Source organism: Macaca nemestrina, chromosome 15 (genome assembly GCF_043159975.1).
Source record: "Macaca nemestrina isolate mMacNem1 chromosome 15, mMacNem.hap1, whole genome shotgun sequence".
Classification (NCBI taxonomy): Eukaryota; Metazoa; Chordata; class Mammalia; order Primates; family Cercopithecidae; genus Macaca; species Macaca nemestrina.
In genome coordinates this window covers 105,247,418-105,275,268 of record NC_092139.1, presented here as the reverse complement: position 1 = coordinate 105,275,268, position 27,851 = coordinate 105,247,418, and the positions used below count along the sequence as shown (strand labels likewise).

Below are 27,851 nucleotides of genomic sequence, written 5' to 3'. Positions count from 1 at the left end.
ATCGAGGTTGTGTGGAGGGCTGAGCACAGCAGGAGGAAGTCGTGAGCAGCCAGGGGCCTCCCCCTCAGTGTCTGTAGCAGCTGGGGCTCCTGCCAGGCCCTGGCGGTCGCCCACTTCCAGCTGGGACGGTCCTGGCCCGCCACAGCCCAGCGCCCTCTCTGATGACTCAGCACTGGCCACAGGCCCCTTTGCAGGGCCTCTTCCGGTGCAGGGCCTGGGGGCGGTGGGGAGGGGGCCCACGGCCTGACCTCCAAAGATGGAAGTGGAGAGGTCTACAGGGCAGCCCTGGGGACCTCGAACTCAACCCCTCCCGTCTCCCTCAACCTCCAAAGGGCCACGAGAGCAGGTGGTCCAGGAAAAACGACGTTTTATTTTCATAAATACTCCTGCTCTCACTCACACACTGACCCCACTTCTGACCACGGACAGATGGATAGACAGACGTGAGACACCCATAGGAGGCCCCAGCAGAGGCCAGTGAATGAAGGAGACACACTGAGAACTCTAGGCGCCCCACAGCCCCTCACTGGGGCCATGGCCTCGGGCATTACCCTTGAGCCCCCACAGTCCCTCAGGAGGCCCAATGGCAAAGGGAGACCCCCAGGAGGAGTAGGGGCCAGGTGAGGTTCCCCCAGCCTGGTCCCCTGTGGCTGTGACCATAGGGCCAATCCGGAAGAAAAGCAGAGTCAAACCACACACCAGAGTGCAAACAGCTGGGGGTGTAGGGGTCACCCCCCAGTCACTGGGTTCCTATGGAGGAGGCCTGAGCTGGTCCCCAGCTCCAGCATGGCCCCCGAGTTATGGCTGGGCCTTCCCATAAGGCATAAGACACAGGCAGGGAAGACCCCACCCCAGCTGGAGTTGGGGCTGGGCCTGAGGTCCTGGCCCTTCCCCGACAGCTGTGCTTCCTCCCCATGACCCCAAGTTCTTCCAAGGCTACACAGCCCCTCCCTCTCCAGGTCCCGGTGATGGAGACCCCAGTGGCGCAAACCCAGGCCCAGCCTCCTACTGGGTTTGGCTCAGCAGGGGCAGGGCTGAGCAGGAGGGGGAAGAGTCACTTGAGGGCTACAAGGGTGTGGGGAGAAGCACCAGGCCTGGGGGTGAATGGCCATGGGCAACAAAGGGTGTCCTTGGCCACCACTGCCTCCCTCCAGGCTGGACAGTGACCGGTCCCTCTGCCCCTTCCTCTCCCCAGCCCCTCTCTGTTCTAGAGGCTCCCCCAGGTTTCGGGTGCGGGGAACTGGTCCACGTCCCCCATCTCGTTGTAGGTCTGGTCGCCCATGGTGAAGGTGAGCTTGTAGCGGAGGCGAACCTTCTCCTGGGGAAGAGGTGGCAAAGGCAGGGGGGTCAGAGGAGGAGAAGTGGCCGCCTCCACCCTGCAGCACCGCCTCGGGGCCCCTTACCTTCTGGGGGTTGGCAAGCAGCAGGACTTGGGTGATTGCTGAGGGGTGGACTATGGGGTTAAACGCTGGCAGCTCCGTGCCGGAGGGTGGCTGCAGCTTCACCTTCATAACCTGCAGGCAGACAGCAGGATGGGCACAGCTAGCCCTGGCTGCTTGCCCTGCTCCGAGGAACCAGGCCCAGCCTGCCAGCTCCCCTCCGGGGGTCCTGGGGTTCAGTCCTTCTGGTCCCTTCTACCCCCTGAACACGCAACGAGGGAGACCTGTCCCCTGACAGGTGGCTCCCCACCCAGCTCCATGTCACCCTGCCTTGAGAGGACAGAAGCATGCCCTGTTTGGCTTGTCACCTTGGGGACAGCTGACTGGAACACGATGTTGCGGATGGGCTGGGGGGCGGTGCTCAGCATGGAAACTACCACCACCAGCACGTCGGAGCGCCCTGGCAGTGGGTCACGGGCAAAATGGAAGAGGACGCGGAAGCCGTGCTGGTCATACACAGTCACGGGCAGGATGCTGCCTGTGGGAGAAGGTGGGAGGGAGATGGGACAGCTGAGCTGGAGCACATTCGCTCAGCCCCCAGCCCCCACCTGGCTCACCTCAGGAGCTGATTGCTGTACTGGCTACAAGAGCAAAGCCCTCCCTTGGGGCCTTACCTGGACCATGGGCGGCAGTGCAGCCAGGGGCGCAGAGCGGTGCAGAGCGGTGCCCAGAGAGGGCAGGTGAACCCCCAGTCTGATAGTGAAGGCAGGACACCCACCCCAGAGCTGAATCACAGCCCAGGTTCCCCCAATGCTGTGTGGCTGCTGCCTGGAGTGCTGGGGTGAGGGACTCTGGGCAAGGGTGAGGCTCACGCTGTGTGACCTCACGGCAGTCACTCCCCTTCTCTGAGCTCAGGGTTCTCCTACTGGTGAAAGGGCCAGCTCTGCCCACTGCTGGGAGACACTGCGGGGGTAGTGTCTTTGGTCACAGGGAGCTCATAGAGGGCAATCTGAGGACCACCAGGCCTCATGTGTCTGCTCGGGGCCTGGGGCTGGGCCACGGTCCCGCTACGGCTCCGGGGCTGGAAAAGCCCAGCCTTGGATCTGGGTCTTTATCATGGTTCAGTTCTGTAATTTGGGGGAGACCCCAAACCTCTCTGTGTCCTAAGCCCTGCCTTCCTGGGGAGGGAGAGGCCCAGAGTCCATTCCCTAGAGGTCTTCTTGCTTGTATAAGCCTGGAGTTTGTACAGCCGTCCTCTGATTACTCTGGGGCAGATAAGGAAACTAACTCCTGGGAAGGGCAGGGCCTTGTTCAGAGCTCCCCACTGGTTGGCCAGTGGCAGAGCCAGGGGAGCCCCGCTTTCCCACCAGCTTCCCCAGACAGAGCTCCTGACAGGGCAGCAAGCTGACCCAGCCCAGCCCAGCCTGCCCCAGCCCTACTCACTGGGCTTGATGGACTCCAGGGGCACAGTGATGCTGGCCAGTGAGAGCTCGGTTGGTATGGGCTGCTGCGGAGGCTTGGGGGGCTCTGGGGACACGGTGTGGAGAAGGCTGGTGGCGCTGGAGCTGGGGGAGCTGCAGCTGCTGCTCTTATTCTGCAGGTCCCGGAGTGTGAGCCGGGGGGCTGGCTGCTGCTTCTCCCTTAATGGGGGGACAGTGCATTAAGAAGGGATTCTTGGCCAGGCGTGGTGGCTCACGCCTGTAATTCCAATACTTTCGGAGGCTGAGGCGGGCAGATCACTTGAGCTAAGGAGTTTGAGACCAGCCTGGGCAACATGGCAAAACCCAGTCTCTATAAAAAATACAAAAAACTAGCTGGGTGTGGTAGCGCGCACCTGTGGTCCCAGCTACTCAGGAGGCTGATGTAGGAGAACCGCTTGAGTTTGGGAGATGGAGGTTGCAGTGAGCCGAGATCATGCCACTGCACTCCAGCCTGGGACAGGGTGAGACTCCCTCTCAAAAAAAGAAAAAGAAGTGATTCTTTGGTGATGGAGAGATCAGGGGCACAGGAAAGGCTGGGCTTCCTGGCTCTGTCCCTGACACGTGGCTGTCTCTCTGGCCTTGGGTCTTCTTACCTTTAGAAGGAGCAGCTCTTGTTCTCCCTACCCCCTGTACCCCACCTGCTCACTCCAGCCCAGTGTCCTCCCTTCTGCTGGCCTTCTGGGCCTTTCTCAAGGGAGCTGGGAAAGCCTGAGGGGAGGCCAGGCCAGTGGGCCTAGGTCTCATAAACTGTGCTCTGTGAGCTGGGCCCAGGTCTGCCTTGGGCACTGCTGTGTTTCCAGAAGCAGGTGCAGTGCTTGGCATCTGCTGCTTATAGAATAAGACAGCAACGAGCCTCTCCCTGCTGGGCCTGGACAAGCCCAGGAGAAGCTGCTGGTTTGTGGGAACAGGAAGTGCTCCCCACCCCATGCCAGCCATGGTGGGCCCTCACCACCGCACTTGCTGGGACTCCGGGGGCAGCGACTGCTGCAGGAGGGTCTTCCCCAGGAGGTCTAGGTCGTCCAGACCGCTGCTTGCTGGCAGGGATGTCTGCGCTGGGGGTCTGCTTTCCATACTGGGGGCCTGGGCCAGAGCAGGGGCTGGGGGCTCAGTGGCATCCGACGACTGTGGGGAAAAGGATGCAGGTGGGGTGGGGCTGTCTAGAGAGGTGTCAGCATCACCTGATCCTGCCCTGAGGCTCAGTGTCCTCCCTGCAAATGACATCTGGGAAAGCAGTCACAGAGGTGAGGACCCCAGACCACCCGTGTCCATGATGCAGGGTGGCTGGGTCTGGTTGAGGTTCTATATTCCAGGGGCCTCCGTCACCCTCAAGGGAAAGGAAGAGGGAGTGCCCATCTCAATCCCAATCCTAAAGGCTGGGCTGCAGTCCCAAGGCTGAGACGTGGTGAAGACACAGCTGGAGGTAAGGAGAGGCCCTCTACCCTGGGTGGGTGCCTCCAGGTCCCTGGACCACCCCCTGGTCCTGGGCCCTTGAGCAGAGCCCACCCATCCTTTCAGTTTCCCCAGGCTGCTTGTCCCAGCTGCCCTGACCCTGGGACTGGGGCAGGCCAGGCTAGTTTGTAGTCCCCTCCTACCTGGAAGCTGTTCCATCCGGTACCATCCAGGCTCAGGCCTGAAGGGGGTGTGGGGTCACTGAGGCCTGAGGGGAAAGCAGGAGAGAGGTGAAGGAGCTGGGCTGACCCTGCAGACGCTAGACAGCCGAGGGGCCATGTGTGCTGGCGTGGGGCTCCCTGCCCCTTTCTGACGCTCGGCACAGAGGGGAGAAACTCACACTCTCAGAGGGAACCAGCAGCAGAGCAGAACTAGAAACCAAGATCCCAGCAGCCCCTTGTGCTGACCCCACACACGCTTCCCCTCGTCCTGGCCAGGCCACTCCAAAGCTACTGTGCACACAGACAACAGACATCAGGACTTTCATCTTCACTTGTCATCTGGCAGCAGAGAACAGGGCTGGGCTGCAGGGAGAAGAGGTTCCTCTCCTCATGCATCCAGGCAAGCAGAGAGCAGCTCTGTGCCCACCACTGGTCCACTCGAGGGACGCCTGCTGCATGACCATGGGCTAGGCACCGTGCTGGCTAAGCCACAGTGTCTCCAAGAATACGAGGACAGGGCTGGACTGGGGGTGACGCTTAAGACACTGTTGGCCCTGGCACATGCCAGTGAGGCTCACTGGTACTATGGAGGGCTGGGGGGCCCTGTGGATGGCCCTGGAACTAGCTGCCGATGGGAAGGAGGTAGCAGGTCACCAGCCAGCCTGACCTCTGCCTGCCCTGGAATACTGTCCGCCAAGTTCACCCCAGATCTGACCTAGAGAAGGTAAGGGATCTTGTTTCTAGCAAATCCTGAAAACATGAGGTCCAAACCGAAGTGCTACCTGACAGGCAAGGCAAAGGTACCAGGAAGCTGTGACAGTTGGGTATCTTCTAGATGCATTTCTTAAGAGGCCAGAGATAAAGTACATTGATGATGCTCTAGATGCGTCAGGCCCTTCAGATGCTGGTCTTGCTTAATCCTCAAACAACCTTCAAAGGTAGGGGTGAGCTTCTCAGCCCTCTTTTAGGGGTAAGAAAATGGACTCAGACTTGGTAAATAACCTGCCCGACAACACGCAGCTGGAAAGTGGCAGAGTCTGGACTCAGACAGAGCATGGCCTGACTACAAGCATTTGAACAGAACTCTGCCACTTGGCTGTGTGATCTTGGGGGGTGACAGCCTCTGCTGTAAAATGCAGACACCAGCCAGGTGCAGTGGCTAATGTCTGTAATCGCAGCTATTTGGGAAGCCGAAGCTGGGGTCTGAGATAAGCCCAGGCAGCACAGAGACTCTATTTCTAAAGAATAAAAGGAAAATAGCCGGGCGTGGTGGCTCACACCTGTAATCCCAGCACTTTGGGAGGCCGAGGCGGGCGGATCATGAGGTCAGGAGATTGAGACCATCCTGGCTAACATGGTGAAACCCCGTCTCCACTAAAAAAAAAAAAAAAGGCCGGGCACAGTGACTCAATCCCGTAATCCCAGCACTTTGGGAGGCTGAGACGGGCGGATCAAGAGGTCAGGAGATCGAGACCATCCTGGCTAACATGGTGAAACCCCGTCTCTACTAAAAAATACAAAAAACTAGCCGGGTGAGGTGGTGGGCACCTGTAGTCCCAGCTACTCAGGAGGCTGACATAAACCCAGGAGGCGGAGCTTGCAGTGAGCTGAGATCCGGCCACTGCACTCCAGCCTGGGCGACAGAGCGAGACTCCGTCTCAAAAAAGAAAAAAAAAATTTAGCCGGGTGTGGTGGCAGGTGCCTGTAGTCCCTTCTACTAGGGAGGCTGAGGCAGGAGAATGGCACAAACCTGGGAAGCAGAAGTTGCAGTGAGCCGAGATCACACCACTACACTCCAGCCTGAGCGATAGAGCGAGACTCTGTCTCAAAAAAAAAAAAAAAAAAAAAAAGAAAAAAAAAAGAATAAAAGGAAAAAAAATTAGCCAGTGCCTCTGGTCCCATCTACTTGAGAGGCTGAAATGGGAGGATTAGTCGAGGCCAGAAGTTTGAGACCAGCCTGAGCAATACAGTGAGACCCCCATCTCAAAACCAAAAAGAGGTGGGTGCAGCGGCTCATGCCTGTCATCCCAGCATTTTTGGAAGCCGAGGTGGGTGGATCACTTGAGGCCAGGAGTGCAATACCAGCCTGGCCAACACAGGTGAAACCCTGTGTCTACAAAAAATAAATTAACTGGGCGTGGCAGCACATACCTGTAGTCCCAACTACTCAGGAGCCTGAGATGGGAGGCGCGCTTGAGACGGGGGAGGTTAAGGCTGCCTGAACACCCTCCTTGACGGACAGGAACCTGTCTCCCACCCCTGCCATGAAGAAGAGTGAGGACCATCCCCCTGTGTGGCGCCAGGGCCTCCTCCATTCCCCAGGCCCAGGCTGCAGGTTGCCCTGGCACTTCTGGCTCCTGTGTCCCCATGCTTTGCCTCTGAGAGGAAACCAGAAGGAAGCTGGTAGCTGAGGACTGTGCCAGTGCAGTGCGGGGACAGGAAGTGCGGTCGCACCTCGCTTTTCCCGTAGAGGTGTTGCTGCAGCTGCTGGCTGGGGGCTGGTGGCCCTGCAGTACTTCCCTACCACTGCCCCTCAGGTAGCTGCTGCCCAGGGCTGGCTCCACAGGAGAAGATAAATCTTGCATGAGCGTTCCTGTCCCTTGACCTTTACCCTGTTCTCTGTAGAACGGGGTAAAGGTCTTCTCCCTGCAGTCACCCTTGGCTCTGAATGAAGAGGGGGCAGCTGCATGGGGCTTGTAAGCGGCTTCAGGGAGGATGTCGGCTGCTGGGTTCACAAAGGGAGCTCACAACTGGGCCTCCTTTCCCCTCAGCTCTCCTTCTCCTTCAGCTCTCCCTCCACACTCCGGGTCCTCACTTCCCTTTCCTTGCTTATGAACAATGAGTTAGAGCAGCCCAGCAGCTCAGAGTGTGGCTTCAGGATCAGGGCCCAGCTCAAGTCCTGGAGTCCTTTCTGCACAAGTCACCCAGCCTTTCCTTTTCTGTTTTTTGGTGAGATGCAGCCTTGCTCTGTCACCCAGGCTGGAGTGCAGTGGCGCCATCTCAGCTCACTGTAACCTCCGCCTCCCCAGTTCAAGCAATTTTCCTGCCTCAGCCTCTCCAGTAGCTGGGATTACAAGCATGTGCCACCACGCCCAGCTAATTTTTTTTTTTTTTTTTTTTTTTGAGATGGAGTCTTGGTCTGTTGCCCAGGCTGGAGTGCAGTGGCGTGATCTGGGCTCACTGCAAGCTCCGCCTCCCAGGTTCACGCCATTCTCCTGCCTCAGCCTCCCGAGCAGCTGGGACTACAGGCACCTGCCACCTCGCCTGGCTAATTTTTTTGTATTTTTTAGTAGAGACGGGGGTTTCACTGTGTTAGCCAGGATGGTCTTGATCTCCTGACCTTGTGATCTGCCCGTCTCGGCCTCCCAAAGTGCTGGGATTACAGGCTTAAGCCACCACGCCCGGCCTAATTTTGTATTTTTAATAGAGACGGGGTTTCACCATGTTGGCCAGGCTAGTTTCAAACTCCTGACCTCAAGTGATCCCTCCGCCTCGGCCTCCCAAAGTGCTGGGATTACAAGCGTGAGCCACCGCGCCTTTCTTCTTTTTTTTTTTTTTTGAGACGGAGTCTCGCTCTGTCGCCCAGGCTGGAGTGCAGTGGCATGATCTCGGCTCACTGCAAGCTCCGCCACCTGGGTTCACGCCATTCTCCTGCCTCAGCCTCCTGAGTAACTGGGACTACAGGTGCCTGCCACCACGCCTGGCTAATTTTTTTGTATTTTTAGTAGAGATGGGGTTTCACCATGTTAGCCAGGATGGTCTCGATCTCCTGACCTCGTGATCCGCCGGCTTTGGCCTCCCAAAGTACTGGGATGACAGGTGTGAGCCCCCACACCCGGCCTCCACCATGCCTTTCTATGCTGCCATTTCCTCATCGCCGTGCAGTGGAGCTATTAACGGTGCCTGCCTGCGGAGACTGCGAGGGTCACCTAAGACAGGGCCACCTAAGACAGGGTCACCTAAGGCAGGACCACCTAAGACAGGGTCACCTAAGACAGGACCACCTAAGACAGGGTCACCTAAGGCAGGGCCACCTAACACAGGGTCACCTAAGACAGGACCACCTAACACACGACAGAATGCAGTAGTGGGCACCACCTAAGGGAGCACTCCTGGAACCCAGGCAGACCCCGCCCAGGACACCCCGGGCCCCCATAACTTCTTCAAGGCCTTCGGGTCTGGTTTTTGCTTCAGAACTGGCTCAGGAGACCACAGTCTGACTCTTGGCTTCCAACACATCCCTGAGGATTCCTTTGATGGGCCCTAACACTTCTGCTCTTCATCCCTTCAGTGGCTCTCAAGAGGAGGCTCTTCTGATCTCAGCTCTCGGATAGGGCTGCTGCCCTGAGAGCAGCTTGAAACCCAAACGTGGTTTGGGCAGCTGGGACCGCTTTGCTGCTTCCCCGGGGTGAGCCTGAGCCTGCCCGGGAGTAACAGCAGGCCTGGCCCTGGACCAACTTGGATCACCGAGTCCCTCATGCTCTGGCTAGTTTCTCTGGAGCCTCTGGGTGCTGTGGAACCCTCCCTCTCCTCTTGGTGGATGAAGAAACTGCTGAACTTTTGCCCAGACAGTTCCCAATTCCAGGCTCTAACCTGTTGCAGGGAAATCCCCTGGTTTCCCCCCAGGCTGCCAGAGCCTGAATGCTGGTTAGCTTATCTGAGGCTGGCTTAGAGGCTGCCAGCCTCACCCTCTGGCTGTGTGGCCTCGCACAAGCTCCTAACTTCCCCGAGCCTCAGTTTCCTCCGTTGTGAAGTGGGCCTAATGCTCATCCACGTGCCCCACAGGATTGACACCTGGGGTACATGGTGCTGGTATTCCGCTAGCTGTGAGTGCGCCCTGGGATCATGCCCCCTCTGCTGCTGAGCCCGCCCTCCTCCAGGCCTGGCCCCTTCCTCACCCAGAGACATGAGCTCGTCGTCAAGCAGGGAAACTGAGGCACTGGGCTGCTTGGGGCTGGCCTGCTCGCCAGGGCGGGTGGGCATGGCTGGGTAGGTGGTGGCCGCAGGCGGGAGATCCAGGCCTGAGAGATCCAGCAGGGCTGAGGTGCTCCCTGGGGTGGGAAAGAAGAGGCTGGCAAGTCCTGGGTGTACACGTGTCTTTTGGAGCCCACGGGTTGCGGGGGAGCAGCACCTAACCCTGACGCTTTATCACCAGCCTCCTGCCTCTGGCCACACCAGCCCCTGCCTGGAAGCTGCTCAACAGGACCTCTCTTTGGCATATGTTGGTACTTCTGTCCAGAATGTATTTCCTTCTTAGCTCTACTGGGCAAACTGCTACCCATCCTTAAGGCCCTGCTGAAACTTGGCTGCTTCCGTGTGGCGCCTCCATCCCCACTTCTCCCTAACAGAACCAATTCTAACCCCTTTTGTGACCCCCCAAGGCTCCTATCTTACCCTTATTAGAACTGAGTCTGTAATGTTTACTTTCCTAAACCCCCTCCCACTTTCTGATAAATAAAGCCTCGGGGGTGTCATCCAGCCCTATACAACAGGTGCCAGATTTGTCAAAGAAAGCCTTCTTCTGACTGTCCTCACCAAACCCTCAGCTCCCCCCGCAGCATCCAGATTCTTCCCCCACAGCTGCAGGCTTGGCACAGACTTCACCCCCAGCTCCCTCACTGGGGCCTTCCCATCTTAAGGGGCCAGGGTCACCCTGGCAGTCATTCCAGCAGCTCTGAGAACAGCACACCACCCTGCACTCTCTGTGCCCCTCCAGCCTGATGGGTGCCCTCCCAGCTCTCCTGCCCCACTTTCTCACCAGGGATGGAGCCGGCTGTGGCATCACCGTTGACCTCCTCACCCCGCACCAGCTGCTTATATAGGTTGATCACCTGGGTGAGGTTGTCATTGGCCTGCAGGATCTCCGCTGGAACAGGCAGGAGGGGAGAGGCCAGGCTGAAGGACTGTGGGGGCCTCTGGGCGGCAGGAGATGAGGACCCCACATCCATCACCGCCTGTGTGTGAGCGGAAGGGGTAGGGGCAGGGGCAGGGGAACAGCCCATCTTGTCTGCTGAGGCTCTGGCCCTCCGCTACCTCCCTGGTCTCATCTCCCACCCTCCCCTCATTCGCTCCCTGCCATACTGTTTGGGCTGTCTTAACATACTGGGCCTGCTCCCGCCTCCAGGCCTCCACTCCAGCTGTGCTCTCTGGCTGCCCCGGATCTCTGCACAGCTTCATCCCTTATTGCCTTCAGGTCTTCACCCAAGGCTCACCTCAGGGCGGCCTGTCCTAAACCCCTCCTGCACTACCTCATCCCTTCCCTGCTTCCCTTCCTCCATGTCACTCACCACCGTGACAAACTGTCGGTGCTCATGGACTTGGTTATTGTCTGTCTCCTCTCGCTAAACTACCACAAGGAAGCTTTTGTCAACCTTTTTTTTTTTTTTTTTTAAATACAAATATATTTGAAATAGAGACTGGATCTATGTTGCCCAGGCTGGTCTTGAACTCCTGGCCTAAAGCAATCCTCCCACCTTGGCCTCCCAAAGTGCTGGGATTACAGGTGTGAACCACCGTACCTGGCCTTTTGCAAACTTTGGTCAGTGCCAGATTCCTGAGGGCCTAGAACAGTGCCTGGCACCAATGAGGCCCTCAGCAACACTGCCTGCCCGGGTGCCAGGGTGTGGGGCAATCTGGGCAGTGAGCCTTTTGGGTGGGGCTCCTGCTTAACGAGGGAGTGGATGGTACCCAGACCGCAGCCCAAGTGGCCTAGGTTGACACGTGGGCAGAGATCAAGGAAAAGAACCTGGTATGTGGCCCTGGCAGAAGCCTTCAGGCTCAGGTCTGGAATTGCCCAGGGCCGTGGGATGCACTCTTAGCTTCCATTCGCCCTCACCAGGGAGGAAGGTCTAGGGGCAGATGGCCCTCCGTCTCCCCCGGCTCTGCCACGGTTCTGCTCTGTGATCTGGGCAAGTCATTTTCCTCCCTTAGCCCCAGTTGTGAAAAGGGGATGGTTCTGCCTCCTGTGCAGCTGCAGGCAGTAAATGAGGTGCCTGTTAAGGGGGCTGGCCCACAGGGCCTCTCAACTGCCGGGCGGCCCCTCTGTGTCCTCAGAGTGGAAAAACCCAGGGTCGGTGCTGGAGAAGGGGGGCCCCCTGGTGGTGGCTCCTTCCAACTGCAGATACTTAGCAGGCCTGGGGGAGGTCGGGGCAGGAGATGGAGAGAGAGTGGGGGACCTGACCTCAGCACCTGCCCCGGGCTCACCTAAGGCCTCATCATTGTCCTCTGTGTCGCTGGCTAGTCGGAAGAGCGTGGGCCGCATCCGCTCACAGCGCTGGTACAGTTCCTGAGGGCAGCAGGGTGGGCGGGTCAGGGTCTGCGTGGGCTGTGGAGTGGGCGGGGAGTGGGGGAGTCAGGGAGGCAGGTGCACCTTCATGAGGTCCTCGCTGCTGCCGGCTGCTGTGCCGCCCTGGCTGTGGCTCATCACCATCTCTGTGAGCAGTTTCACATTGTTGTTCACCTCCTCGATGGCATTCACCCGCTTCGAGATCTTCTCCATCCGCTTCTGGTCCTGGGGACACATTGGCCAAGGGCCCCTGAGAACCTTTGGCCTGGACAAGGCACCGCCCCCTGCCACTTGAGAGAGTGTGTGCTGGGATCCGGGTTGACAGCTGGGTGACTGTGGGATCAGACTCCGGGTGGGGCTCTAGCAGGCCCTGCCAGAAGCCCCTCATGCCCAGGAAGGGCACTGTGGTCCAAGAAGCCCCCAGTGTCCAGGCCTCTGCACAAGCTCATCAGGATCTCCCAAGATGGCCCAGGAACCTGGGTTTCCAAGCCCCTCACCAGGTGCTTCTGAAGGCCCAGGGCCCTACACCTCCACTGTGGTTCTCAGTGACTCCTACCCTCCTTGTGTTTGCCCTTTCAAAGGAGGTTCCTGTACTTTACAGTGGAAGGGGACCTCTGTGGTCATCAGGTACAGCCTAGAAACGAGCACGAAGACCCTTCCAGTGTTGGTGCCTGGCAGATGGGGGAGCCCGTGCCTTTAAAGGCTGCTGTCGGGAGTGGCCTGGCTTTCCCCTGCCCCTTTGCTTACTGTGCGTGCCCCTCCTTTGCAGAGTGAAAGGTGGCCTCATGCCGTCCTCCCACCTTGGCCTCCAAAGTGCTGGGATTACAGACATGAGCCACCACATCCAGTTTTGAAACTTTTTGTTCAGCACTTTGGGAGTCTGAGATGGGAGGGACATTGAGTCCAGGAGTTCGAGACTAGCTTGGGCAACAAAGGGAGACGCTGTCTCTACAAAAAATAAAATTAGCTGGGTGTTGGAGCGTGTGCCTTTGGTCCCAGCTACTCGGGAGGTTGAGGTGGGAGGATGGCTTGAGCCCAGGAGGTCAAGGCTGCAGTGAGCCATGATCGTGCCACTGCACTCCAGAATGAGATCCTGTCTCAATTAAAAAAAAAAGAGTTTCAGCAGGTACCCAGGCAACATATGTATATTTACTTAAAAATTAAACATTTGGCCATGCCTGTAATCCCAGCACTTTGGGAGGCCAAGGCAGGCAGATTGCTCGAGCCCAGGAGTTCCAGACCAGCCTGGGCAACATGGCAAAACCCCTTCTCCACAAAAAAGAAAATACAAAAATTATACAGGTGTGGTGGCACATGTATTTAGTGCCAGAGGCCTGGGAGGCTGAGGTAGGAGGACTGCTTGAGCCCAGGAGGTTGAGGCTGCAATGAGCCATGATCATGCCACTGTGCTCCCGCCTGGGCAAGAGAGTGAGTCCCTGTCTCAAAAGAAATCTCCTCATATACATACACATATACATACTTACATATATTTATGTATTTTTAAAAATACACTAAGGCCTAATTCGTTTCTAACTTTTGACAAAGAGATAGCCAGCCTCCCAAAGGCCCATCCAGAGCAAGTCACCCAGGCTGCCAGGAATCCTTCCCTGCACACCCTGGTCGCCCAGCCATCAGCTTCTCTGCTGTGCCAGCCCTGGGTCACTGCAGGGCTCCTTCCACGTGAAGACACATACAGTCCCATCTCGGTGGCCCAGCTCAATACCCCCATCCCGCCTCCTCCCTGTGCTATAGGCTCAGCTGCTACCTCCTGCACCATCTCTTTGATGAGCTTATTGGCTGCGCGGAGGTCTTCGGGATGGGAGCTCTTCAGCAGGCGGGCCAGCATCTGCAGAGACAGAGGGATGTGACCGTGAGGACGGGGGCAGACCCAACACCTGGGCCAGGGGTCAGAAGACTGGAGTCACATGATGGCTCCCCGCTTCCTGCCTGTGGGACATGAATAAGTTACTTAAGCTCTCTGTGAAATGGTGAGAATTTATTGACATCTGATAGGGTGGCCACAGGCCAGTGGAGACACTGCGTGTAAGGTGCACATCACAGCGCCTGGCAGAAATAAGTAATCAACAAATGCTGCTCCTTATATCCCCATGGCTGAGAACCTTTCTGGGACAATGTACGAGAGCCTTAGCAGTAGATACCCTCCAGCGCTAGGGCTGGGACTGGGGAGAGGGGAGCTTTAACTTTAACCTCTTTATTTTAATCTTACCTCCTCCTGGGCTGTTTAATTTTTCACCCACAAGTTTTAATTTTATTAACATTAACAAAATATTAGTAAAATTCTTATTGAAAAGGTCAAAATACGTAGAGATATGTAAACTCCTGATCAACCTATGAAATGCCCTCAAACAAACTCCAGGGACACTAGACACACTCCTATTTATTAAACGTGGGGATGCTGTATGGGACACACTCAGCACACATCAAGTGCCCAGTAAACAGCACCCACCATCCACAACGATGCCTGGGCTCAGTGTGTGCCTCTGTTCCAACAGCTGATGCCAGAGCAGCTAGGGGCCAGAACCCATGGACCCCAACCTGGGCTTGGAGTCCCCAGTGTGCCTCCTTGGAGTCTCACCTTGGATTTCTCCTCATCTTCAAAGATCACATTCTTGGGCCGTGGAGGAGGAAGGGGAAAGGTAGTGTCATCTGGAAGCTTGGGGTCGGACTTCACAATTCCTGGATTAGATGAGTGTCAGAAAGGCTGTCAATATGTCCCAGGCCCAGGGGTAGGGGTGACACGGGGACGGGGGCAGGCAAGGGCAGGACAGAAGAGGGAGGTCAGTCTGTTGCCAGCACGCTGGGTCTGGACTCTTGGTGGCCTGGGCCTGCTCCTACCTACTCCATCAAAATTGCCTGGGGGAGATGGTTTGGGGACCCATATTTTGAGGTTACTCCCTGGAGACCACTCTTTGAGGGGAAGCTTGATTCGAACTCACCTTCTTTCCACCCAAGCTAGCCTCGGGCAGAGCACAGAAGGCCACACTAGCTGTATGTTCTCCAGGAGTTAAAGGACAGACCCATGACCTTGCTGGCTCAGAAGCCCCTGAAGCTGCTGGAGCCCCAGCTCATGGTGGGGGAGGGGAGGGCAGGCCCTGGTCACCCCCCTACCCTCTGTGTGCCTTACCCTGCTTCTTTAGCATCTGGTAGGCCTCTGCGATTTTCACCTCCTCGGGCAGGCCCACTGTCCAGCTGTAGAGGAGCTCCAAGATCTTGTTTTTCACCTTCTCCGATGTCCGAGAGCCCAGATACTTCAGGGACACAGTAGGGAGGCCTTTGATACTGCCCGGCCCCACTCACTTCAGCCTCAAGCCCTGTCCACACCCTACTGCCTCCCCAGGACTCGAGGCAGGACTCCCCGGGAAGCCCTCTGGCCTACAGGGTCCTCACAGCCCCACCCAACCAGCCTGAGGTAGACTGAGTTCACCTACTACCCCTGCCACTTATTAGCTGGGTCAGCCCTCAGTGTCTGTTTCCCCACCTGCTGGGTGGCACCATGGTGAGGATGCAGAACTGACATGAGGGACAGGCCTGCTCATGGTTGGCTCTGGGAACTTAGCCTTGACATCCCAGGAAGGAGGAGCCAGAGGCCTCCAGGCTGCCCAGGGAGGGGTGAGGGTGGAACTGGGAGGCCCTGGGCCTACTCCCCATTTCCTACCAGCAAACTGGGCTGGGGAAAGTGGCTCTCACACCAGAGTCCCCTCTTGGGAGGAGAATGGGAGGCCATATGGGTCATTCAGTAGCTCTGGTCAAAGGATGGGTCTGAGCAAAGAAGGGCCAAGGGGGTGGGCTGTCACTCAAACAGCTTGAGAAATGTTCACAGTAGGCCTGAGGCAGTGGCTCACGTCTGTAATCCCAGCACTGTGGGAGGCCAACGCGGGTGGATCATGAGGTCAGGAGTTCAAGACCAGCTGACCAATATGGTGAAACCCTGCCTCTACTGAAAATACAAAATTAGCTGGGCGTGGTGGTGGGCGCCTATAATTGCAGCTACTCGGGAGGATGAGGCAGGAGAACAGCTCAAATCCGGGAGGTGGAGGGTGCAGTGAGCTGAAATCGTGCCATTACACTCCAGCCTGGGTGACAAGAGTGAAACTCCTTGTCCAAAAAAAAAAAAAGTTTCTGGTAGGTAGGCCGGGCATGGTGGCTCATGCCTGTAGTTCCAGCACTTTGGGAGGCCACGGCAGGCGGATCACGGGGTCCAGAGTTCTAGACCAGCCTGGCCAACATGGTGAAACCCCATCTCTACTAAAAATATAAAAAATTAGCAGGGCATGGTGGCGTGCGCCTGTAATCCCACCTACTTGGGAGGCTGAGGCAGGAGAATTGCTTGAACCCAGGAGGTGGAGGTTATGGTGAGCAGAGACCATGCCACTGCACTCCAGCCTGGGTGACAAAGGAAGACTCTGTCTCCAAAAAACTTTAAAAAAAAGAAATGTTCACGGTCTGTGGGAAGATTCCTTGGGCTGAGCTGGGGATGATGGCCCATCTGGAGCCAGCAGGCTCCATCACTCAGGTCTGTGGCCTTGGATGCTGAGGTCCAGGGAGGGTGCTCTTGTGTGGTGGGGACAGGGAAACCTGCCAGAGACCAGGTAGGGTGCTATGGCCAAATCCACAGGGAGTGATTTCAGGCCAGAGATCGCTGACACATACAGCCATCTGTTGGCTGTACGTATTCCCTGGGATCATTTCTCCCTAAGCACCGGGCAGTTCCATGGCTGCCCCGCCCCTGGCCAGCCTGGAAACACTCCTCTGAGACCCCAGGCTGTCCCAGAATCAAGTATGAGGGGACTGTGAGAAGGGATCTGTGTTTGTCCTATGTCTGAGTTCTAATGGGGGGCTGAGGTGACACCCCAGCAGGAGGCTCCCTGGAAAAGTCGCTCCACAGTCTGAAGGTCCCCTTTCCTCTCCCCACATCTGATAGGGCAAGTCTGAGTTTGGGCTGGGGGCACCAACCTTGGGAGACACGACCTTGATGAGCTCGTTGAGAAAGCGGAACTTGCCCACTTCGTCGTGGAACCGCTTGCCGCAGCTCTTCATGCATGTTTCCAGCACCTGTGCAGGGATGGGGGATGGGAGGGGACGCCCAGGAGCATCAGAGGCCACGGCCTCCCTCCCATGCCTTGGCCAGGGGCCAGAAGCCCATGGGTGGGCATTCAGAAGGGAGGGAACGGCTTGTGAGGATGGAAGATTCTGAGTCACAGCGGCCTCTGGGATTGATCATTACCCCCTTGGGAGATAGGGTCAGGTGACCTGCAGTGCCCAGCAATGCCCAACCTGTAGCGATGCTCTAGTCCCGTTCATAGCTTAGGCCCCACATCTGAGTACCAACTGTACATTATTTTCTTACTATTTTTCCTTTTTTTTTTTTGAGACAGAGTTTTACTCTTGTTGTCCAGGCTGGAATGCAATGGCATGATCTCGGCTCACTGTAACATCTGCCTCCTGAGTTCAAGTGATTCTCCTGCCTCAGCCTCCCGAGTGGCTGAGATTATAGGCACCCGCCACCACTCCTGTCTAATTTTGTATTTTTAGTAGACACGGGGTTTCTCCATGTTGGTCAGGCTGATCTCGAACTCCTGACCTCAGGTGATCCACCCGCCTCGGCCTCCCAAAGTGCTGGTATTACAGGCGTGAGCCACTGTGCCTGGCCTATTTTTCCTTTTTTAAAAAAACCTTATATGAGCAACATCTACCTTGGCCTCATCCTAAGGTATATCTATGAAATCATAGGACTAGTTATACTCAAGAAAAAATGTTAAAACAAATATATAACAATAACGATTATTATTATTATTATTATTATTATTATTTTTTTTTTTTTTGAGACGGAGTCTCACGCTGTTGCCCAGGCTGGAGTGCAGTGGCGCGATCTCGGCTCACTGCAAGCTCCGCCTCCCGGGTTCCCGCCATTCTCCTGCCTCAGCCTCCTGAGTAGCTGGGACTACAGGCGCCCGCCACTGCGCCCGGCTAATTTTTTTGTATTTTTAGTAGAGACGGGGTTTCACTGTGGTCTCGATCTCCTGACCTTGTGATCCGCCCGCCTCGGCCTCCCAAAGTGCTGGGATTACAGGCTTGAGCCACCGCGCCCGGCCAATAACGATTATTATTTAGAGACAGGGTCTCACTCTGTTGTCCAGGCTGGAGTACAGTGGCACAATCATAGCTTACTGTAGCTTTGAACTCCTTGCCTCAGGCAAGCCTCCTGCCTTAGGCAAGCCTCCTGCCTTTGCCTCCCAAAGTGCTGAAATTACAGGTATAAGCCACTGCACCCAAGTAAACACATAAGTACTAAAAGAGAGGCCGGGCGCGGTGGCTCACGCCTGTAATCCCAGCACTTTGGGAGGCCTAGGCGGGCGGATCACAAGGTCAGGAGATCGAGACCACGGTGAAACCCCGTCTCTACTAAAAATACAAAAAATTAGCCGGGCGCGGTTGTGGGCGCCTGTAGTCCCAGCTACTCGGGAGGCTGAGGCAGGAGAATGGCGTGAACCCGGGAGGCGGAGCTTGCAGTGAGCCGAGATCGCGCCACTGCACTCCAGCCTGGGCGACAGAGCGAGACTCCGTCTCAAAAAAAAACAAACAAAAAAAAAAACAAAAATAAGTACTAAAAGAGAAACTGTTGGCTGGGCGCGGTGGCTTAAACCTGTAATCCCAGCACTTTGGGAGGCAGAGACGGGTGGATCACGAGGTCAAGAGATCGAGACCATCCTGGCTAACACTGTGAAACCCCGTCTCTACTAAAAAAAATACAAAAAACTAGCTGGGCGAGGTGGCGGGTGCCTGTAGTCCCAGCTACTGGGGAGGCTGAGGCAGGAGAAAGGCGTGAACCCAGGAGGAGGAGCTTGCAGTGAGCCAAAATCGCGCCACTGCATTCCAGCCTGGGCGAGAGTAAGACTCCACGTCAAAAAAAAAAAAAAAAAGAGAGAAACTGTTTCTCTACCACCACTTAAAATCAGCTTTGCTTTATGGTGGGTTGGTACGTGGCCCATGCTGGAGGCCACAGACGTACACCCCTCTCTCCTCTGCTATTGAACAGATGCGAAACCTCAGGCCTGAGCCCAAGCGCCACCCCTTAGCTTTACAAACGTGCAGATCTCTGGATGCAGATACTCCAGGAGTGTGGCCTTGGCAGGTCTGGGTGGAGCCCTGATTCCATGTGTTAAATACGCTTCCTTGAAAGGCAGCCGATGTGCAGCTGAAGCAAGGAACCCCTGGACCAGATGACCGTAGAGGGCCTTTGCTCAGCAAGAGGCCTATGTGTATGGATGCTGGGGTGGGAGGCCAGCCTGCTGGCTGTGGTGGGACCCTTGGGGCGGGCCCGGACCTCTATCCTGGGCCATCTTAGCACAACTCTCTTGGGCTCTGAAGAGCCTTATGGACCCCAATAACTTCAGTCTTGGCCTCCCTTGGTGTCATCACATGGCCGGGGATGGATGGTGGTCTCTCCCCTTCTCACCGTCAAGGCCTGGATCGCCTCCCACTCCTGCGGGGACTGGATCTTGTGGGCCAGCAGTCGGGTGGCGAGTGGAGGCCTGGGTGGGAGGAACAACACAGAGCCAGAGTCGCCACGGAGTCCCGGTCACCCTAGGGGAGGGCCGTGACCCCAGCCCGCCGGGACTGCAGCCCTCCTCCAAGGAGCCCTGGTCACCCTAGGGGAGGGTCACCACTCCAGCCTGCCGCTGAGACTTCAGCCCTCCAAGGTTTCTGCAGGCATATGCAAAGGCCCAGCTCCCCCTCCAGATCAGATACGGCCTGGGATTGTGGCAAGGCGGGGCCAGGCAGAGAGTGCAGGCGGGGACCTTCAAAAGGTGTGAGCTCAGCTCCTGGGCTGGCCTAAGAACTCTGACGTGTCACGTCCTTGGCTTGGCTTGCCATAGAGACAAGTACAATATGCCACGAGAGATGGGCTGACACAGTTCCCCAGGAACTCAAGATGGCAAAGGATGTTCTGTTGTGGCAAATCAGAGCAGCTTCATGATGGAGGTGGTGACATTCATCTACCAGACTGTAAAAGACCCATTGCCATCGACGGTAAGAGCTCACATGTGCTGAACTGGTCACGTGTGAGGAGCCTCACATGCACTTTCCTGCCTAAGCTGCATAAGGCAGGCAGCACTGTCATTCCCACCTCACCGTGGGAAGTTCCTTCAAGTGTGAAGAAACTGACTCTCGGAGACAACCACTCACCCAAGGTTGCTCAGCTAAGAGAGGGGACGGGACTCATACCCAAGCAACATGACTCCAAAGCACACACATACCACTGTCTGTGGTCCCGGAACTTTAGTATCACCAAGGGAGGCCACTAAGAATGTCCACTCCCGGCCAGGCGCGGTGGCTCACGCCTGTAATCCCAGCACTTTGGGAGGCCGAGGCGGGCAGATCATGAGGTCAGGAGATCGAGACCATCCTGGCTAACACGGTGAAACCTCGTCTCTACTAAAACATACAAAAAAATTAGCCAGGCATGGTGGCGGGTGCCTGTAGTCCCAGCTGCTTGGGAGCCTGAGGCAGAACGGCATGAACCTGGGAGGCACAGCTTGCAGTGAGCCGAGATGGCGCCACTGCACTCCAGCCTGGGCGACAGAGCAAGACTCTGTCTCAAAAAAAAAAAAAAAAAAAAAAGACTGTCCATTCCCAACCCCTCACTGGAGAGTCGAGTCTGGGGGCAGCCCAAGAATGGGCATTTATTTAATTTATTTTTTTGAGATGGAGTCTTGCCCCGTCACCATACTGGAGTGCACTGGTGCAATCTCGACTCACTGCAACCTCGGCTTCCCGGGTTCAAGTGATTCTCCTGCCTCAGCCTCCCAAGTAGCTGAGACTACAGGCACATACCACCACGCTCTGCTAATTTTTGTATTTTTAGTAGAGACGGGGTTTCACCGTGTTGGCCAGGATGGTCTCGATCTCTTGGCCTCATGATCCGCCCGCCTCAGCCTCTCACAGTGCTGGGATTATAGGCATGAGCCACCACGCCTGGCCTTATTTTTTATTACTTATTTATTTATTTATTTTTTTGAGATTGAGTTTCACTTCATCGCCCAGGCTAAAGTGCAATGGCACGATCTCGGCTCACTGCAACCTCCACCTCCGGAATTCAAGTGATTCTCCTGCCTTAGCCTGCCAAGTAGCTGGGATTACAGGCAGGCACCACCATGCCCGACTAATTTTTTTTGTATTTTTAGTAGAGACAGGGTTTCTCCATGTTGGTAAGGCTGGTCTTGAACTCTCAACCTCAGGTAATCCGCCTGCCTTGGCCTCCCAAAGTGCTGGGATTATAGGCATGAGCCAACGCACCCAGCCTATCTATTTATTTATTTATTTATTTTGAGACGGAGTCTCTCTCTGTCGCCCAGGCTGGAGTGCAGTGGTGCGATCGCCACTCACTGCAAGCTCGGCCTCCTGGGTTCCTGCCATTCTCCTGCCTCAGCCTCCCGTGTAGCTGGGACTACAGGCACCGCCACCGCCCCCGGCTAATTTTTGTATTTTTAGTAGAAACAGGGTTTCATCGTGTTAGCCAGGATGGTCTTGATCTCCTGACCTCGTGATCCACCCGTCTAGGCCTCCCAAAGTGCTGCGATTACAGGCATGAGCCACCGCACCCGTCCCTTTTTTAAAAAATTTTTTAAGAGATGAGGTCTTGCTATGTTGCCCAGGTTAGCCTCAAGGGATCCTCCCGCCTTGGCCTTCCCAGTAACTGAGATTACAGATGTGCGCCACCATGCCTGGCTAAGAATGTACATTTCTCACAAGTATTCTAGGTAATTCTTTGTTTTTTGAGACAGAATCTCATTCTGCTGCCCAGGCTGGAGGGCAGTGGCGCAATCTCGGCTCATTGCAATCTCTGTCTCTTGGGTTCAATCAATTCTCCTGCCTCAGCCTCCTGAGTAGCTGGGATTACAGGCATGCACCACTATGTCCAGCTAATTTTTGCATTTTTAGTAGAGACGGGGTGTCACCATGTTGACCAGGCTCGTCTCAAACTCCTAACCTCAAGTAATCCGCCCACCTCGGCCTTCCAAAGTGCTGGTACTATAGGCATGAGCCACTGTGCCTGGCCAACATTCTAGGTGATTCTAACACAGGAAGTTCTGGTTCTTCCTTGAGGAAAGGGCCTACTGGCCTCCTCCCAGTTGGGGAACACGCAGTTCTCCCTCTGGGGGGCCCTTCCCCACAAAGCACTGGCTGCGGGTCCAGCAGGCCTGGGTCTTACCAAGCTCAGGACTAGCATTTTCTCCCTGTGAGATGTGGGGGCAGATCTGAGTCCTCTGAGCCTTGATTTCTTTACCTGTTACATGGAACCAGCAAGGCCCACCCCAGAGAGTGACACCCAAACAGTACCAAGTGACCTTATCCTCATCACTTTGTGAGTATGTTCAGAATGAAAACCGGGTGTCCACCCACTCAGGCTTCTGTACCCGAGACTGGGTTCTGGAGAGTGCAGGGCAGTGCAAACAGGCGGGGCCGGCTACCTACCCCTCAAAGTCCTCGTTGAGCTGCTCGCAGAAGCCGTTGATGCTGGCCCAGTCAAGCTCCTTGTTCAGGGGATTCGTGGCTCTATCTGGAAGAGGAGAGCTGGGGTCACTGTGGCCTGGCAGTGGGATTCCTGCTCTTCCGCTCCTGACCCTGACAAAGGTGTGGTCAGGAGTGGGAGGGGAGTGCGACTGAGCACGTGGGAAAGCTCTCCCCTTGCCTTCCTGCCCAGACAGCCTCAAGACCTGAGCGCGGGTGTAAACAGACAGATGAGCACAGCTGCTCTCCTAAGGGCCCCACTTTTAGAGACTATGGTCAGGGCTCTTTCCCTCCTCCCCATTCCCCCCACCCCTGCAGCTGGACCCATCAGGCCAGCCCCATCTCCTCTGATTCTGCTGAGAACAGTGTCTCCATAATTCTCATGGAATTTATGCTCAGAGGAGATCCAGAAGTAAGGGAGAAAAAAATCAGAGTCCCGCCCTCAAGGAGCCGTGTAGCCGGGAAGTGTGCTAAGGGAAGCTAGGTTCTCAATAAAGTGTGACAGAGGGAAGCCAAGGAGCTGCAGAGACACAGGGGAGGGGACTCAGTTCAGTTTGGGGTTAGGGAGACTGCCTGGAAGAGGCAACACACAAGCAGGGGCCAGGAGTCACCCAGGCTGGAGCTGGTCCACCTCTGACCCGCACGTGGCTGCATGGGCAGGAAAGATGTGGGTAGCTGCATGAGGCAGAGAATGAGGGGCCTCAGTAAGGATTATGGGTCTTACCATCACAACAGGTTCAGAAAGCCTTCATTCCCTTGGGAGTGGCTCCGGTGTCCCCTTCCCTAATCCTCTACTCCTGCCCAGGGTAGCAGTGCTGGATCGGTTCTCTCATGTCCCCCAGCCTGCTACGGCACTGCATCCCAGCCACTCATGTCCACACCTGTCTCCCCTTGGCAAATGAATGAATGAATGAGCAGTCAGCTGAGGGCAGGCAAGGGGTGAGGTTCTGGGGAAGTCTGAATCCAGAAATGGGTAGTGGCAAGGAAAGAGGGCCAACAGGTCTACATGAAGTGGGTGTGAACACGACCGGACGGTCACCCCTTTAACCCCCAATACTGGTTAAACAACAATCTAGGTTACATGCTTCCCTGAACCTCGATTTCCCCATCTTGTAAAGTTGGAATGAAATATGGATTTTTTTTTTTTTTTTTTTTTTGAGACAGAGTCTCGTGCTGTTGCCTAGGCTGGAGTGAGTGGTGCAATCTCAGCTCACTGCAAGCTCGGCCTCCCAGGTTCACGCCATTCTCCTGGATCAGCCTCCCGAGTAGCTGGGACTACAGGTGCCCGCCACCACGCCCGGCTAATGTTTTTGTATTTTTAGTAGAGATGGGGTTTCACTATGTTAGCCAGGACGGTCTCGATCTCCTGACCTTGTGATCAGCCCACCCCGGCCTCCCAAAGTGTTGGGATTACTGGTGTGAGCCACCTGCTGGATTTTGTTTTTTTTTTTGAGAAGGAGTCTCCCTCTGTCGCCCAGGCTGGAGTAAAATGGCGAGATCTTGGCTCACTGCAATCTCTGCCTCCTGGGTTCAAGCGATTCTCCTGCTTCAGACTCCTAAGAGTAGCTGGGATTACAGGTGTCCACCACCATGCCTGGCTAATTTTTTTGTATTTTTGGTAGAGACAGGGTTTCACCATGTTGGTCAGGCTGGTCTCGAACTCCTGACCTCAAATGATCCACCCAACTCGGCCACCCAAAGTGCTGGGATTACAGGCATGAGCCACTGCACCTGCTGAAATATGGATTTTGGATGACAAAATACTTTTTGCATGGGAAGGCCATGGGGACAGCCAGAGCCCGATCTTCATTTCTCCACACCCCACCTCTAACTATCACCCCTTCCCAGCCAGTTCTGCCCAAGCCTAAGCACTGAGCTGAGGGTGTGGAAGGACAGCCCAGGAGGCAGAACAGAGAAGGATGTGTGAACAGGAGGCTGGGGACTGACCCAGCATGTGACGCCTGCCCTGGGCCATATGTTATGGCAGGGGGCCCAAAGCCCTGGAATCCCAGTGGCTGGCAGCCATTCATCCAACTCAGATTTAAGTATTCTGGGTGCTGGGGCTCCAGCAGTGAACAGACAAAATCCTGCCCTCCTGAAGTTCACTGCCCAGCAAGAGAAACAATGAATACTGAGATTAACAAACCCAGCAGTACTGCAGACTGTTGCGAAATGTTACAGAGCAAAGCAAAGCAAGGAGAAGTGCAGAAAGCCTAGGGGGTGGGGGGCTGCTCTCCCAGAGGGCTCTCGGAGGACTCTGGAGCCCTTGGGAGCTGCTCTCTGGGAGGGCTCTCAGAGCTGAACTGAGATCAGAAGGATGAACGTTCTCTCTGGATCTAGATCTCTGTCCCAGGAGCTCCACAAGACCCTCCAGTCCTTCAGAAAAACGAAGCCCCTGGTGACCTCCTGGGGATACCACGAATATGACCCTCCCCACCCCAGGGGTAAGGGTAACTGTCTACTCTGCCTCCGAGTCCCCAAAAGCTGGGGAACACCAGTCTAAAGTTAGAGAATCACTGCCCATTCAATGACACCCAGCGGGAAGACCCTAAAACAGGAAGTCCTTCAAGTGTCAGAGACATGTGAGTGGGAGTGAGGTCAGAGAAGCTGATTCTGGACTGTTCTCGGGTCCGACGCCAGTGAAGAGGAAGCGCTGGCATCATGAGACATCATCTTTCTCCCCCTGCATCTGGCTGAAAGCCAGGGCCTCCAGGTCCAAGGAGATCCGACCGACCTCCTTGGCCCTTGGCCCCTGACCCTCGGCCCTCTTAATTCTATCCAAGGGCAATACCCTCCCTTGCAGCCAGTTGGGGAGAACACCTAGAGAGGGAGGGAGGTGTTTCACAACAGGGTAAGGCTCCACTCTGCCACTCTGGCAATAACATCATTTACCTCACCAGGCTGGGCGCAGTGGCTCACGCCTGTAATTCCAATACCTTGAGAGGCCGATGTGGGCGGATGAGTGGCTCACGTCTGTAATCCCAACACTTTGAGAGGCCGACGTGGGCGGATCACCTGAGGTCAGGAGTTCGAGATCGGCCTGGCCAACATGGTGAAAGCCCGTCTCTACTAAAAATACAAAAATAGCTGGGTGTGGTGGTGCACACCTGTAATCCCAGCTACTCAGGAGGCTGAGGCAGAAGAATCACTTGAACCCGGGAGGAGGAGGTTGCAGCAAGCCGAGATTGTGCCACTGTACTCCAGCCTGGGTGACAAGAGCGAAAACCTGTCTCAAAAAAAAAAAAAAAAAAGAAAAGAAAAAAGAAAAAAAAAAAAAAAAAAGCCGGGCACGGTGGCTCATGCCTATAATCCCAGCACTTTGGGAGGCCGAGGCAGGCGGATCAGGAGGACAGGAGATCGAGACCATCCTGACTAACATGGTGAAACCCCGTCTCTACTAAAAATACAAAAAAAATTAGCTGGGTGTGGTGGCAGGCGCCTGTAGTCCCAGTTACTTGGGAGGCTGAGATAGGAGAATGGTGCGAACCCGGGAGGCGGAGCTTGCAGTGAGCTGAGATGGTGCCACTGCACTCCAGCCTGGATGACAGAGTGAGACTCCGTCTCAAAAAAAATAAAAAATAAAAATAAAAATAAATAAATAAATAAAGAAGCTACCTTTTACCTCCAGCCTCCACAAGGGAAGAGGGAAGATCTTACAATTCTCCTAGGACACAAAGGGGAAGGAAAGGAGAAAATTCCAGCCCCAATGTGTCAGGGCCCAGCCAAACCCAGGTATCTCTAACTTCTGCCTGTTTTACACTCTCTGGACTCTCAGAAAACCTCCACTGTTGCTAAACCTGAGAATGTTTTGTATGACCCACAGCTCAAGTCCTGTGTCTGAGATCAGTGAGCCAGGGGCCCACCCATCCCCCCAGCCCAGTTGCTGCTGAGACCCAGGCGGACACTTGTGGCATTCACAACGGTCAAGGGCTGCTGAGTGCCCCTTTTCCACCCCCTGCCTCTCTGCTGGCCAGGATGACTCTCCAACATCCCCAGAGGTTTGGTTCTGGGGCCAACCTCATGGTTCAACTCTGCTCAAGCCTGCCTTAAAAGCGGCTGGCCATGACCCCAAGCCACGCTAGACAGTGGCCGGTGTGCCCGGGTCCCAGAGGCTTCCCTGAGGCCTTGGCAACGATGAGGCCCCAACAGCAGTTAAAGCCGGGTCCAAGAGGCTTCCCTGAGGCCTTGGCAACGATGAGGCCCCAACAGCAGTTAAAGCCTTGGGAGACAGCCCTCACTAGACCAGGGAGAAGCCAGCCACGACTTTCAGGGGCAGAGTCCAGGAGCGGGGCTGTGACAGCGGGGGATCATCAGGGCTATGGGTTAAGGAGCTCAGGTGGAGGGGTCGGGGGCTAGGAAGCCTAAGCAATAGGAAGCTGTGTCTGAGGAGAAACAAGAAAAAAAGGGGTGTAGAGGCCTTTGAAGGAAGTTCAGCAAGAGCTGGGAAAGGCATCTTGGAGGCTGAGGGGCCAGGCTGAAGGTAGTGACAGGGAGCTTGGAATTATTAATACTTCTGGAGTCTAAGACTCTTCCAAGCCTGTAGGGTGTGGGGGTTTCTCACTGTGTGGCCAGAGACTGGGACCTGCGGGAGGAATCAAAAGGGTCCTCCCTTCCAGGACGGGGTAATGAGCAAATGTGAGTAGTTGCGTGCTCCAGGAACGCCATGCAGGGCCAGAGAGTGGAGGATTCGGGGCCTGAGAACTGTAGGGTCCCTCCCTCCCGGGTGTGAGATGCAACCCCGGGGCACCGCTCGCGCGCTCCTTCCCCGGGCCGCTACTCCGCGAAGCAATGTGAGCCTGGGGGGTTGGGGCGCAGCTCACTCCCCCTCCCAGGGGTCGTGGCCCAGGGATCCGACAGGTGGGCGGCGCCCGCTCCAACCGCTGAACCGCGCAGAGGACCGGGTCCTCCATCACTCCAGGGTCTGAGGGGCCGACTGAGGACACCGCCCCTCCCGGGCCGGGGGCGGGGCGTGAGGAGGGGGCGCCCCGTACCCCGCCCCCACCGTGAAGGGGCCCGCCTCGTGCCCCCGGTTCCGGTTCCGGTTCCGGTCCGCGCCCCTCCCGGACACTCACTGATTCGCGCCTCCAGAGTCTCCGGCTCCATCGCGGGCTCCATCCGCCACCGGCCCCCAGCCTCGGCACCGCCCCCCCGCCCCCCCAGCTCTCGCGGGACCTCCTGGGCACCGCCCTCTGTCGATTAAAGGGGCAACGTCCGCACGGGCGCGCTTGGCACCATAGAGAGGCCAACGAGGTCGCCTAGAGCGTCACGTACTCGCCCAGCCCCTTCCCCAAGCGGTATCTACGTCGCGGCTGGGACCAGCCGCCTGCCTTTCCGTTCCCGGCCCTCAGGCGGGAGGGGAAGCGGAGAGACTGGAGGGTAAGGGCAGCACCATGGAAACTCCAAGGGACGCTCTAACTCGTTCTGCGTCACGGAGATGTCTGTGACCGCCTCCGGAAGAATGCTCTGCAGGCATGTTGTTGAGGGGCTCTGAGGCCACTTCCGGAGCCCTGAGCGGGTACTTCCGCTCAGAGGCGAACGTGGGAGAGGCCCTTAAAAGGGCGAT

At 56.3% G+C, this 27,851-nt stretch overlaps 1 protein-coding gene across 3 annotated transcripts; it reads right to left on the bottom strand.

Annotated features, from left to right (window-relative positions):
• Window positions 1-350: 350 nt before the first annotated feature.
• On the bottom strand, window positions 351-27,431 carry LOC105464480 (golgi associated, gamma adaptin ear containing, ARF binding protein 1). Of its 3 annotated transcripts, XM_011712431.2 has the most exons (18): window positions 27,361-27,376; window positions 23,013-23,178; window positions 22,253-22,337; window positions 19,233-19,308; window positions 16,730-16,828; window positions 14,901-15,024; window positions 14,352-14,452; window positions 13,521-13,601; window positions 11,840-11,980; window positions 11,674-11,755; window positions 10,229-10,336; window positions 9,369-9,521; window positions 4,453-4,517; window positions 3,810-3,982; window positions 2,823-3,019; window positions 1,748-1,917; window positions 1,404-1,514; window positions 351-1,318 (listed from the first exon to the last, which is right to left on the bottom strand). In XM_011712431.2, exons 5-18 carry the CDS (start codon window positions 16,811-16,813, stop codon window positions 1,208-1,210), a joined length of 1,701 nt encoding a protein of 566 aa, XP_011710733.2. In that variant the 5' UTR covers window positions 16,814-16,828; window positions 19,233-19,308; window positions 22,253-22,337; window positions 23,013-23,178; window positions 27,361-27,376; the 3' UTR covers window positions 351-1,207. The 3 variants fall into 3 exon arrangements, with proteins under 3 accessions (XP_011710733.2, XP_011710730.2, XP_011710735.2); XM_011712428.2 differs by lacking the exon at window positions 23,013-23,178 and having other exon boundaries at window positions 27,361-27,431; XM_011712433.2 differs by lacking the exons at window positions 9,369-9,521; window positions 10,229-10,336; window positions 23,013-23,178 and having other exon boundaries at window positions 27,361-27,431.
• Window positions 27,432-27,851: the final 420 nt, after the last annotated feature.

Coding starts and splice junctions, on each gene's coding strand:
- LOC105464480 (XM_011712428.2), bottom strand. CDS start 27,403: ATGGAGCCCGCGATGGAGCCGGAGACTCTGGAGGCGCGAATCA. Junction 13,602..14,351: donor AAGATGAGGAGAAATCCAAG/GTGAGACTCCAA, acceptor CTGTCTCTGCAG/ATGCTGGCCCGCCTGCTGAA. Junction 1,918..2,822: donor CCTGGAGTCCATCAAGCCCA/GTGAGTAGGGCT, acceptor CTTCTCCCACAG/GCAGCATCCTGCCCGTGACT.